Source organism: Abrus precatorius, unplaced genomic scaffold, assembly GCF_003935025.1.
Source record: "Abrus precatorius isolate BTA unplaced genomic scaffold, Abrus_2018 Scaffold5, whole genome shotgun sequence".
NCBI classification, from domain to species: Eukaryota; Viridiplantae; Streptophyta; class Magnoliopsida; order Fabales; family Fabaceae; genus Abrus; species Abrus precatorius.
In genome coordinates this window covers 15,756,038-15,770,167 of record NW_020874395.1, presented here as the reverse complement: position 1 = coordinate 15,770,167, position 14,130 = coordinate 15,756,038, and the positions used below count along the sequence as shown (strand labels likewise).

Below are 14,130 nucleotides of genomic sequence, written 5' to 3'. Positions count from 1 at the left end.
ATACCATCTGTCATGATGACCGGGAAGGACGAGTTCGTCTCTTACTCGCCCCTTCCCTCAAACCCTAACCCTAACCCTAACAGTTATTCCCAATACCCTAACCCTTATCCCCAAAACGTCGTCGTTCTCCTTCCTTCCTACTACTCTCGTTTCGACCGCCGTCGCCGTCGCTGCATCCTCTACTCCGCCGGCTTTTTTCTCTTCCTCCTCCTCGCCGCCGCCGTCTTCATCCTCTACCCCTCCGACCCGGAGATCCGCCTCGCCCGGATCCGACTCAACCACATCGGTATTCGAACTTCCCCAAAGCCGATTCTCGACCTCTCCTTCTCCATCACCGTTAAGGTTCGCAACAGAGACTTCTTCTCCCTCTCCTACCACTCTCTCGCCGTCTCCGTCGGCTACCGTGGCCGCCAGCTAGGGTTTGTCACCTCCTCCGCCGGTGGCCGCATCAGGGCGCGTGGCTCTTCGTACGTGGACGCCACGCTCACTGTCGATGGGTTCGAGGTCATCTACGATGCTTTCTACTTGCTCGAAGACATTGCCAGGGGCGTGATTCCGTTCGATACTGATACGCGAGTTGAGGGGAAATTGGGACTTTTCTTCTTCTCAATTCCTTTAAAGGTGCTCACCTGTGAATTTTAACTTGCAATTTTATTTAATTCTTTTATTCAATTTCGATTGTGGGTAGCTTGTTTTAAATTTTTTTCTCATGAAATTGCTGTAGATAGTTGGGTTCTTAAGCATTAGCATATTAATCAGAGTTTGATTCTATGTTATATGAATGAAAATCTGTGTTGAAATAGATTATTAGTCTTCAATTATCAGCTAAAACATACCTTTAGTGCATACTAAGAAAAACATTATTATAGTAAGTTTTTATTAAAAATAACAAAAATTTATACAATTAAATACAATAATGCTATTAAATGCTAATTTTTCTTAAAAAATATTATTATTAAATTTTTTATTATGTGCAGTGTTGTATAGGTTTAAATTTTTTTTTCATAATATTTATTTATTTATTTATTTATTTTTGTCTGGAAATGAAAGGGGTAAAACCCCGTATTTGATGAGTGGAGCTAGTCGCGTTGTTGTTTTTGTGTTTTTCAAGTATTGACATGATTAATGTGGATGCTTTTTTGTCTATTTGATACCTCTATCTGAAATACTGTGTTCAATCCAGGCAACAGTGTCGTGCGAAGTGTATGTGAATCTAAACAAGCAGACAATTGTACGTCAAGATTGCTATCCTGAGGTGAGGATTTTTGTTTCTTACATCAAATGTTAATTTGCAATTTCGCTGCTTATTTATGGCCAAGGAATGATCCTTTTCATCAATAGATAGAAATTATTCCTTTCATGTTTCATCCTTTCCATTATTTTCCTGAATTGTTCACTTGTTTGTTATTATACGTCGGCAACTAATTTGTTTGGTGCAAATGCAATGTACGTATATATTTTGTATCTTCTTGGTTAACTCTTTTCAAATGTGTATTCAAGTTCTCGTTCCTTTACTGTCAAACTCTTGCTCTACTTTTATAATCCTAGATGTCTGCAATTATTTATAGCAGTGTTTTTTAAGGAGAACTTCAAACCTCTATACGAAAGGCATAGAGATTATAAGATTCTCCTATATGCAAAACTATGATCATCATTGAGCGCTTCATTTCCGTTGTTTTAGACGGAACGTTGAATTGACATTTTGTTTGTAAATTGTACTTCCATAGCACTATAGCACCCTTTTCTTATATAATATTATGATACTTTTCTGGCCGTGTTTAATTAGTCTGATTTCGCTGCAAATCTATTCATTTTGTAGCTGCAAGCTTGAACTATGAGAAACGTTCTTATAAAGCTATTTTTTCCTATGCCTATAAGAAATCCTGAATAATCGACTTGAAACTTAAGTTATACTTTTTATGCTTGTTAGCCTGGGGGCTTCTTGGTCTTAAACCATCATCCTTACTTCTTACAATCCTGTAGTACTCTGCTGGGGGATCGGGTTTGTCATAATTTACCCTCAGTATCATTTGTCTTATTCATCGGTGGTTGCTTTTACGGAGTTTCAAAAGTTAAGGGTTGAATTAAATTACATTATCCCCTACTTTGAACTTTTTAAGTTTTGGCTACGCAGACCATCTGACTTGTTATGTGTTTTATATTTTTAAACTATTTTACAGTTTACAATTCATGTTCTCATTTAATATATATATATATAGAATTTGCTGATCCATTATTCATTTGCTTCAGTCACTGGGTGATCCGCTGGATCAGAACACATATATTGGAGTTGGAGATACATGATGCGGTATTGATCTTTTAGCATCCTCTGTTTATACAGGCGCCGGTGTTCTGTACTTTTCATTACATTACTATTAGCGTGCTGTATAATTGTAAATGGATCACATACCCTTGTAAATAATGGTTGTCTAGAGACTACCAGCATTTTGTATTTAACGCTCGTACGAGGTATATAAAATGAAAGTTGTACCTGGGAGTTTTTCAGTTATGTAGTTGAGAAATGAAAATATTGTTTTATGATAATGCTATTTTAGTTTGCTTTTTAAATGGCACGCTTATATGTTCACAGTTCACACCCTAGATATTAGTCGAGTTTGTTTTGGAAGTGTCTTTTTCATTGGTTGGTATGACCAATATTTTCTTATTTTGTTTACAACGAAAGTTCTATTCATATTCTCTTTTGCTTTAATTTTTTTATGTGAAAAATGTTACTCCAAACTAATGTTGAATATGTCGAGCGTTTTAGGAGCGAGTGAAGGGGCACTGACATGTAGAATGTTCGTAGGCGGGGGGGGGGGAGGTGTCCTACCACGATATGATATATTGAAATTGCTGAATTGAATATTGAATTTCAATATCTTGGTGGAATATCGTCGTCAGTGGTTAATGGGTTGCTATCTAGCATCAATTCTCTGATAGCTGTGTCTGTTTTAACAAAAATATTCTGTTCTCAGTGCGTTCAAGCAGTGGCCGAAAGAACCAAGTTCAGGCAGATTTGTTGGTGGAGCCAAACCTGCCCTGATTGAACGGGAATATAGATCAAGGGTATAAACCCTTGTTTTCTTTTGTCAAACTTTAGAGATTGGTTGGGTCCTTTTATTTATGTTTTATTCTCACGGTGATAAGAAATATTTTCCTGATATCATTCACAAAACAAAAAATAACAGGCTTCTATAAATCATATTTTACCCTCTGATTACACAGTACAAACACATGTTGTTTCAAAAGTAAGTGTTTTTAAATGGTGCATCCTTGAATCGAGATCTCGAGGATGGGTACCACTTCTAGCTTGCAAATTTTTGAATTTGGTGTCTACTCTGATATTTATCTAATAATCATTTAGCAATGCCAGGATATGATACAATTCTGAGATGATGAATAGAAGGGAGAGAGTAGGGGTACCTTAAAAGCGACCTAGTGGCAACTCCCTTCTATTCAGATTACCTTTTGGGTCTAATTTAAAACAGTGTCATTCTAATGCAACATTTATGTAGTAGAAATAAGAATTAGTGAAAATCTTGTCACGTTTTTTTATATCTAAATCCTGTAGTTATGAAGCATTAGCATACCTTAATTGGCACAGGAAAAGCAAAGAAAAGCACTTCAATTTCATTATTTATTACAAAATGCGAGTAACTCCATCCTTTGTGATCGCAAATTCTTTCACGAGAATCATTAAAGAAGAAAGGGGAAACATATTTATATGCATGCTTGCAAACTAGATCCTTTATATACGATGGAAATTGGAAACATCTAATGGAACCAACACTACTTAATTGCTCTGCCGCGCCACACATACTCACCATGATGGTGGCGGCACCGGAATGACCCCGGATGCTGCGACGGCGAGCACACGCAACGCTTCACAGAACCACCCTCTCCAGAGCTACCACCACCATGAACCTGCCTCGGTGCATTGATTCTTCTATCCACAATCAAACCTTCTTCCTTCACAAAAGGAACACCCGGGTGACACATTGATTCTTCTTTGTGCTTTCAAACTCTTCTAAATAATAAAAGGTATATGTATATATATATGTGCCTTACTTTCTCAAGCTAAGACTTCAAAAAGAAAAGAATCTAAAGGGTAATATGACATTGTACAAGAAGAGAAGAAAGGGAAAAAGGTGGTGCATAAGTAAAGGCTTCTGCGGTGTTTGGCATAAAGGGCTTTTAGATAGATTCCTTCGGACAAAGTATTGTGTTTTGCATAGCAATTTGCAAGGGTTACTAGAGGTGTGTATTTTCATTTTTGTGTATGTATAAAAGAGGCCAAGCCAAACCATATCTTGCATAAAACCAAACCCACTACATTGAATGAAAGTTCCAAACTAGTGTGTGGCCCCATCACAAGTGATCAAGCATCTCTCTTTGGTATCTGTCTTTGATGATGCCACTTGGGTACATTTGGTGCCTCTAACCCAAGAAGAAATCTTGCGTGGCATGCACCTCTAGTGGGATATTAATGAAGGTGGTTTCATTTCATAGGCATGGATAGAATCACCGCCATTGAATTTTGTGTTTTGGAGCTATTCATCCTACCTTAAACTACGTTACTTTTGCGGTAAAATTTGTTTTCAGTATTTATATCACAATAAAACAACATTACCAAAAACTTTCTCTTGCTGTATTATAATCACAATGTTGATTTCATAAGAATCACGCTCCACCTAGCACTTTTAAATTTTCTGTGAGAGCACGTGTTTATTTAGCAGAAAGTGAATATAACAATATGTTAGAAACATGTTGATGGATTTCCTAGTTTGATTCTTGAGCAGTGTCTTTGTTTTCCTTTCAATTGTTTGCCCTTTCCAATTCAGGTAATTAACCCAAGATAAAGATTCTTTATACGATGGTTGAAAGCTCACTGGTTCATTTTCATAGACGCTTAGATGTATATATGAATGTACCATACTATGGTATAGAAAGTAGAAAGCAGAACCATGTGTTACCCACTTGGGCACTTCACAAATTTTACCCCTTTCTACTTTTAAGTATGCAATGACCTTTTTGATAATGATATGATATGATGGAAAAATCATTAGGTGATTCAAACTGTGCCAGTAATATTACGCTGGATAGATAAATTTTATAATTTATGAAAAGGTATAAATATGTGTCTGGTTAGAATTACTTAAAGATTATTGGATATAATGTCACACGCCCACAAATTTTCAAAACATCTACAATATTCAATATAAACAATTAAAATTTATAATAAGCATATTAATTAAAATTAAGTTTAAAGGTAATTTGAAATTTTTCTTGGAAGTAATAGTAATAGTAAAATTTTATATAAAATTTCACCTAAACACGAAAGAGCTATCCTGGAATGACATTTTTCTTCAGAATGAATTCGGCCTTTAGGATTGAAATCTCATTACAGGCCCCCAAAAGACAGAAGCAAAACGACCAAACATAGCTAGTACATTAAAAATATTAGTTAATGAATTAAAAATAATTATTTTATCAAACTATATATATATATATATATATATCGGTCAAAGTTCTGAGCTCATTTCACCGTTCCAAGTTTTAATTTGACATGCCTCTGCAGCCTGCTCGTCACCTTTGACTACAATATCATGAAATCTCAATTTCGTATGGCTTGGAATAAGGATCCCGTTGTATAATTTTTTCTAATTTAATTTTTCAAAAAATGAATCATTTATTTTATAATTTTTTATTAAGAAAAAGTATACTCTTTTTTCGATATTTTTTTAATGAAATGAATCATTTTTTATAATAATATGTTATATATAGTATGTTATTTAAAAATTCCTACCCAAAATTAAAAAATTGAAGCGAAATGAGAGAACTTGATCAGACAAAATTGGGATTCATGCTATTTATTCAATGATTAATTCATGAAAAAAAAAATGACCCATTTTCTTTTGTCTTGGACCATAACATTAAAAAACCTTTACTAATCATAAATTCACTATTTAACTTCCACCAAAAAACCCAATTTGATCAAACATGAATTTTTACCACACTGTTCAACCTGCAATAATTTTCTCCACTGACCACGACAACATGTTTCTAGAAAACTTGGGGTTGAATCTTCGAAGGTTGTTGCTTGAGAATCCAAACTTGTAAGGCAAAAAAACAGTTAAACACACATGTAACATATTAAAGACGATACATCTTTCCCTTCTCCTTCGTGTCCCTACCTGAGTCAACGAGTCGCCAACCGAGTCGAAACTGCTGACTCGTCTTCAAACTCACTCTTTCTTTCGTTGAAATTTCTCAGAGACGCCACCACACCACCTTTCTCATTTCGTTCCCTTTTCTCTTCCTCACCTATAAATGCAACCCACCCTTCTTTCCCTCCCTTCAAACACATACACCCCTTTAAGGTTTTCCTCAACTTTTCCATCATTTTCTCGACCCTTTTTTCCCGGAAAATATCGTTTGGAAATGAAGACTGTGAATTTTTTCGCATTCCCACTTCTCAGTTTGTTGTTCATGGCAATCTCTCATCTGGGTCAAGCTCAGAATTTGGCTCCTTCTTCAGCACCTCCTCCTAGCAATGATGGTGAGTGAGAAAGTAGCAATCTTTCTTTCTTTTTCCAGAATTTCTTTCTTCATTCTTCTTAATTTGTGAAGTTATAGTAAAATTCCTCTCTTTTTTTGGGTGTATTTTTTAATCTAATCTTGTTTTGTTTATCGCAGGCACTGCAATTGATCAAGGAATTGCTTATATTCTTATGTTGGTGGCGTTGGCAATCACGTATATGTTCCATTAATTTTTTGTTACGAGATTAATCATATATGATTTTTTTTAATTTTCTCTTAATATTTATCGAGGAAATTTCAGAATTTTTTTGTACTGTAATTATTATTGATACAATTTAATATTATTAATATTCTTACACATTTCCACCAGCTAATGGTTTCTTTCTTCTTTGTTTGTCTTTTTGTTGTATGTATGGTGAATTTTGAAGCTTCCATTTTTCAAAGACGCGGTTTTGCTTTTGTTCTGTGAGGTTAATGAAAATGGAATCATGATAGAGATAGGGTTCTACTACTTAAATTATCTTATTCAATGTTTTTTTATTGAAAAAAAAAGGGTTTTTGTATTCATTTCGTGTTCCTGTTATATAAAGAAACTTCAATAAAATAAGTGACTCCCATTTAATACACGCATACAAACTGGTCAAGCCGTACGAATTTGAATGTTTTGAACTAAAAAATTAATAAACTAATTATTTATTATGAGATAGAATACTTAAATAATAAATTTTATTAACTTTAACTTTTAAATTTGAGTTTAAATATTTATATATAAAAAATTTATAAAAACTATACAGTTATTATATTAAAATTATAAAAATATAATAAATATTTTTTTAATAAAATTTTACTACTATTAATTACTTATTTTTATTCTCAACTTTAAAAGTTGAGATTAACAAAATTTATTTATAAAATAATATATATATATATATATATATATAATTTTTTTTTATTTTTTGTTACATCATTATTTCTCTCTCTCTTTATCTTATTTGTAAATAAAAAAGCTGTATATTATAATTTTGTTACTTTTATTTGGGTTAATATGATTAGCCATCATATCTTGCGTATGCTACTAGCAAAATGTCTTGATTTATTCCGGCAACTTTGTTTTCTGGACTTGCAAAGATACGTTCATAAATTTTCATTTAAATATAAATATATTACTTTAATTGTATTTTTTATTTTGGTTTATTTAATTTCGAATTCGAATTTTTTCCAAATGTAATGGGAAGGTGAGTTGAGTGGAAAGGAAAAAAGGAGCTTCATAAGATTTGCTTAAGTAAATTTATTTAATTTTTTTTATCTTTTTTTAAACTTTGTTTAGGTGAAACAAATATATTTTTATTTGAATAAATATAACTATACATTCGAATCTTGTCATAAAGAAAATTTAGATTCTTTAACTTCACTGAATTGACCCTTTATTCCACTTATCAATGTTGTGAAAAGCATTAACAAAATTTTTTATGAGTAAGAGATGTTAATAATTACTAGAAGAAATCCTAATAAATATAAAGAAAAAAGATGGAACTAAATTCATTCAAATAATTGCTTTTATTTTTTAAAAAAATCACAAAAAAGGTCATTACATATTGGATAAAAAATAAAAGTTTAAGAAAATGACGCGTAATATTCAACTGATACATTGGGATGAATAAAAAAAAAGTCCTAACTTTGTTATTAGAGTCCACTTTTCCTTGCATCATCTCCAATAATTTGGAGATAAAGAAAAAGCGTCACATTTTTTTAAATGAAGTACCAAATTTTTATCATACAAATGTTTGAAGGATAAATTTCGAACTAATGATACTAAAGGAGGTTTGCTAGTTAAAATAAAATAAAAAACAATTTTTAACATTTTAAAACAAATTTAATTAAAATACTATAAATGATGCATGATAGATTATTTTTAAAAAAAATATTATAAATCCTTTTTAATTCTACATAGATTAGTTTATATATGTTTCCTATGTAACATATAAATAAATCTAAAATCATTCAAATGAAAAGTCTTTTGATTCAAGTTAATGATAATGACACAAGTGTGAAGTGAAATGTTGCTAAATCAATATATCTAGCTATTTATTCATGTCTCATAGGTTTATTTCTCTCTCTCATTTTAAAGTGGACTAGATATTTTGGTTTGACTTGTTTAAAAATAAGCTAATGAGTTAGTAATTTGACTTGTCAAATACAAAAAAAAAAAAAAAAAAACAAAGTAGGTTGGTGGATCAATGAATTAACATTCTAATCAGTCTAAAATTAATATAAAAATAAAAAGATAAAATTCACTCTAACTTGTTATTAACTCACATTTTTTTAGTAGGCTAAAGTAGAGTAAGCTAGGCAAATCAATAGGTGTAAAACTCTCAACCCACCATTTTTTATATGTTAAGGCTTGCCCACTAAATCAAATTCACTTTATCATCTTTAATCTTTGACGATGCAAATACAACATTTTGAAGATATGAAGGGAAAAAAATTTGTTAGGCTTACTTTTTCTCACAACATGTACTGTTAAATGATCAGCAACATTAAAAATCTTGTTAAAATAGAAAATACCAATACCCTATGAGTATTAGACGTTTAAATTTGCCAAGTAGCATGTCTTCAACTAAGCATTAGGAAACAAGCAAGCACCCTAACCACAAAACAGAAAATTATACCAATGCTACTCCAAAAAATTCAGTTCACATGGCAAGTTGCCCTTTAACAATTCCACAAGGCAATGACATGCAATTGTCATGTGCATCACGTGATTAAGTTACTATACAGAATGTGATATTGTGATCCACATAAACTGTATAGAAATATATCTGGGGGCATAGGTCTTGGGGTAGGGTGTTTTTGATTAAAGGGATAGCAATTTTTATTCAGTTGAGATTAGCTAATTAGCTTTTACTACTTTGCAAGCGAACACACCATTCTTGGAAACCCAAAAAGAAAGAGTGAGGTCCTAGAATTAGATAGTGGCCAATCCACGTTTTTTTCAATCCAATACCATGTGCTTATATTCAAAGTCTCTTCACTCTTCATTGTACTTGTTTGCACACACTGATGAACTATTAGTTCTAGAGTAGTAAAGCCATGGATATTAAAAACTGTTGCCAATCATGCAAGAAAAACATCATCCAATCAAGGTGTTGCGATGAGATTGAACGTGGAAATTCGATATCAGCCAATAGATCAAGTAAGATGAGGTGGAGAGTGTTGTGGATGAAGTTCAAGAAAGAGAAGAAGAAGCTATTTGAGTACTCTGCATCACCCCTTCAGGTCCCTTATGATCCATACACTTACTCTCAGAATTTTGACCAAGGGACTTCAAAGTTTGAGCCAGATAACCTCTCTAGATCTTTCTCCGTTAGGTTTGCTGATCCTTCTACTTCTAGAATAATTGTAAAGAAAAGGGTAATTTGAGAAACTTGTGATTCCAATGTATTAGATTGCAATGTTAAGTGATACATTAGTGTGCCTTTAACTCTTTCATTTTCCCCTATTCTATGTGGTAACCACTTCTCTGCATATTTTGTATGACACGTGAATATACCCATTTCTTAAGGTAGTGGAACTTAAGTTCAGGTCTAATATTTGTTTATTTACCTGTCTTCTGATATGAATATTATTGAAGTAAATATTAGTAATAAATGTAAAAATTTTACCTATTTTTGAGTTAATGATTTTATTTTTATCATCTGTTAAGACTTCAGAACTCCAATAGATAATGTCACAGTAGTTTTTCTTCTAGTTTATATTTAAGAAGTAATTCTTAGAAATTATTCATTGTAAAGATCTTTGAATACACCCTCTATTCAAACTTCTGAATGTTTTACTTATATCTCAATTTCACAAATATTGAGTTTCCTTCACTGTTCTTCGATGCGGTTCAGCATCACACAAGCTCAAAAATAGGTTAACATTACCAAGATAATACCTAAACTTATATTTTAGCATAAAAAGTATTGAGTAGTTGATCCAATGGTGCATATGTTCTGTTTACAAGCACCCATAGATGAAAGTTTCAAAGCCAAGGAGAATTGTAAATAGGAGTTGCAACAGATTTGACTTGAAGAAACTTGTGAAGTGCTTCCAATCCATAATCTCTTCCAAATCCACTCATTTTATAGCCTCCAAAAGGGCAATCAATATCAAAGGCAAAGAAGCAGTTGATCCATATGATGCCTGCACGGATGGACCTTGAGACAGTGTTAGCAATATCCAAGTTCTTGGTCACAATCCCTGCTGCTAGGCCGTATTTGGTGCTATTGGCTTTACTAATTGCTTCCTCAATGGTCCTATCAAACATATACCCTTAAAATGAGCAATAAAAAACATCTTTTGTACCAAGTCAAGATGAATATAAGATGGTCTTACTTGAACTTAGAAAGTGCCATTACAGGTCCAAATATTTCATCTTGTGCTATTATCATGTCCTCCTAAATAGATTTTTCAAAAAGAAGAAAAAAAAATTAAAGGTTAATAGTTGAGTTATATATGAATTTATAATAAAGGTAGCCACTTTCATGCTTCTTGTAGAGTTGAAATACACCTTAACATTGGCAAAAATAGTAGGCTCAATGTAGTATCCCTTGTTGCCCACAGGCTTACCCCCAGTCAATAATGTGGCTCCTTCTCTATTTCCTTGCTCAATATAGGAAAGAATTTTATCATATTGTGCCTTGCTAGTCTGCAATAGAAAATCATGTGCAAAGGAGAATTATGTTAAGCTGTTTATTTTTCTGCTAGCATCTATATCCAGATTGAATAGAATATGTTGAGAGGGTTTCTACTGGTAAAGGTACATTACTTAAAACACAGTTGTGTGCACTTGTGCCAATTTAAATTATCCTTACTTGAGGTCCTTGTTGAACTTGAGGATCAAAAGGGTCCCCCACAACCCAAGTTTTTGCTTTCTCCACTACCTTCTTCTCAAATTCATCATAAATCCCTTCCTGGACGAAAACTCTGGAAAATGCAACACACATTTCTCCCTGAAAGTTACAAAGAGACTCAAAGGGTATAAGTCTTTGTTCTATTTTGTTGTTTCAAAATTTCCTTGGAAGAAATTATACCTTGTTTAATAGGATGCCAAAGAGTGCAAGTTCAACAGCCTTGTCAACATCAGCATCATCAAAAATTAAAACTGGCGATTTGCCTCCTAATTCAAGTGAAACAGGTTTCAAATTGCTCATTGCCGCTGCCTGCATTATTTTTCGACCTGTTTCTGTTGAACCAGTGAAACTGACCTGCAATATAACATAATCACAATAAAGCTTAGCAGTTGGTATCAAATGCTATGCATCTTCAATTTAATCAATGCTATAAATATAAACTTTTGACACTCAAATTACCGCATCAATGTCCATATGTGAGCTTATTGCAGCTCCAGTTGAGCCAAATCCGGTTAGTACATTGATCACCCCATCTGGGATACCAGCCTTGATGAAAAGGGAAAATAAGAAAGACCTAGTTAGCTTATATTTATTTTTCATCCATGTATTAGTGATAATAATAAACAAAACATAAATTTCCAAGATATATTTTAGATGTATTAGCTCCTAAGGAAGCATTTGGTGACAGATTAAACATGAATCCAAACACCAAAAGCTGCCTATGGAGCTAAGCTAGATTAGCAACTCAACCAATTCATTTAACCATACCAACTTAGCAAGATGAGCACAGAAGAGTGCAGAGAGAGGTGTTTGCTCAGAAGGCTTGATGATCATGGTGCAGCCAGCAGCCAAGGCAGGGCTAGACTTGGTGAAGAACATGATGGTAGGGAAATTCCAAGGGATAATGTGTCCAACAACACCAATAGGTTCCATGAGTGTATACAAGTGGAGGTCCCGTGATGTTTTGAACACTTGTCCATGAATTTTATCAGCAGCGCCAGCATAGTAACGTAGGATGTTGCATGCTTCAGGAATGTCCACAGCCTTACACCAACTATATAACTTTCCTCCATCAATGGTATCCAATGCTGCTATTTCTTCAATGTTCTGTTCAATTAGCTCTGCCCACTTCAACATAATCTTTGCTCTCTCCTATTATCATGCATCACATAACCAAACCAAATTAATATATGTTTCTCACAACTAGAGAACAATGTCTTGCTTGAGTGAGCATTATAGTTATAATCATCTTGATTTTGTACAATTGATTTTATTTAAAAATAATTTTAAGGAAATGTAATTTATGTTTAGTTATTTTTCTTTTGAAAATAAGTTTATAATAAAATTCAGTATAATTTTTTAACTCATTAAAAATACAATATATCACGATTAAAGAGCTTTAAGACAAAATCAATAAATAAACGTGATTGTGTGACATTTTAAATATGCACTTAGTGGTTCTTCGAAATACTTGAACCTTTCACTAACTCTATTTCATATTTTTTTCATCACCTTGAACTGTTATCAATTAAAATAAGTCTCATATAATCATTTGAAAATAATTAAAGAAAGAAAAGTAGTGACTAAAATAGTTTTTAAAGTATTTGTATTTAAACAAATAAATTCTATTTTGTAACCATTGTTATGAGTGATCAAACTTACTGCACCGGTCATGCGTGGCCATGGACCAAAATCAAATGCCTCACGTGCGGCCTTCACAGCAATATCAACATCTTCTTCGGTAGCCTCTGCTATTTCAGCCATCACTTCCTCTGTTCTTGGATCAACTGTCTCAAACGTTTTTCCTTTTTTGTTTTTTCAAAAGTCCAAAATGCACATAAGTTTAACAAGAAAATTTTATTTTTTCAAAATAAAAAAAGGAAAGAATCATTGCCCCTAGTCTATGATTAAGCAAGTTTACCAGCAAAAAGGGTATCACATTATTTTTTAAAATAAAAATTATTGTTTTTAAATGCTTAAACTCATTTCTTAAAATTAACAAAACTCTATCATTAACAAATATACTTTTAATAATAAAAAAGGGTAAATTGGGGTTCTAAAATATAGTTTTGATATTTGATCTCTATATAATATTTTGAAACTCCGAAATAAAATCAAATAGATTAACAAATATGTAGTTATGTGATATTTTTTAATTTGTTTTCACTTACAAAAGAACAATTGTAAATTTGTTAGAAATAAAATAAAGAATAGAGTAACAATTTAACATGCATTAACAATTTGTACATGAATGCATGTCAAGAGGATGGTGTATCATTATTTCTCTTATCAAACCAACCCGTCCTCTCTATTAAATAAAGTTTCCACATTGAATGTGATTATGAAATAAAGCCTCCTCTTCTGGAATAAAGGTACATTTCTAAGTGAGGCATCAGGTACGTGTATCTAATCCATATATGGTTCTATGGAAATATTTTACCTCATTTTTCTATCAATCTATTTATCAAAAAATATATATGTATTAAATGAGAAAGTTCTTTGTTATACAAAAAATGATAATAAACAAAATGATGAAACATTTACTAGTGCAATAGAATAAAGGTAAATGATGAGAAAACTAATCAGAACCTGAAACAGAATCTACGAATTCTCCATTGATGAAAAGCTTAGTAAACTTGAGTGTTGGAATCTTGACAAAAGGGTCTATGTGGCTGTTGCCATTGTTGAGATTTTCCAT

General features: G+C 32.6%; 3 protein-coding genes across 3 annotated transcripts; 2 read left to right on the top strand and 1 right to left on the bottom strand.

The window, feature by feature from the left end:
- LOC113867837 lies at positions 1 to 2,815 on the top strand. The gene is made up of 4 exons (XM_027503332.1): positions 1 to 621; positions 1,184 to 1,255; positions 2,251 to 2,308; positions 2,771 to 2,815. Exons 1-3 carry the CDS (start codon positions 13 to 15, stop codon positions 2,302 to 2,304), a joined length of 735 nt encoding a protein of 244 aa, XP_027359133.1. The 5' UTR covers positions 1 to 12; the 3' UTR covers positions 2,305 to 2,308; positions 2,771 to 2,815.
- Positions 2,816 to 9,630: 6,815 nt separating this feature from the next.
- On the top strand, positions 9,631 to 9,960 carry LOC113866798. Its single transcript, XM_027501596.1, has one exon. It carries the CDS (start codon positions 9,631 to 9,633, stop codon positions 9,958 to 9,960), a length of 330 nt encoding a protein of 109 aa, XP_027357397.1.
- Positions 9,961 to 10,561: 601 nt separating this feature from the next.
- Positions 10,562 to 14,130, bottom strand: LOC113867879 (aldehyde dehydrogenase family 2 member C4-like). Its single transcript, XM_027503382.1, has 9 exons — positions 14,022 to 14,130; positions 13,095 to 13,237; positions 12,201 to 12,584; positions 11,892 to 11,978; positions 11,613 to 11,786; positions 11,394 to 11,531; positions 11,090 to 11,227; positions 10,915 to 10,976; positions 10,562 to 10,835 (listed from the first exon to the last, which is right to left on the bottom strand). The coding sequence occupies exons 1-9, from the start codon at positions 14,128 to 14,130 to the stop codon at positions 10,562 to 10,564; spliced, it is 1,509 nt and encodes a 502-aa protein (XP_027359183.1).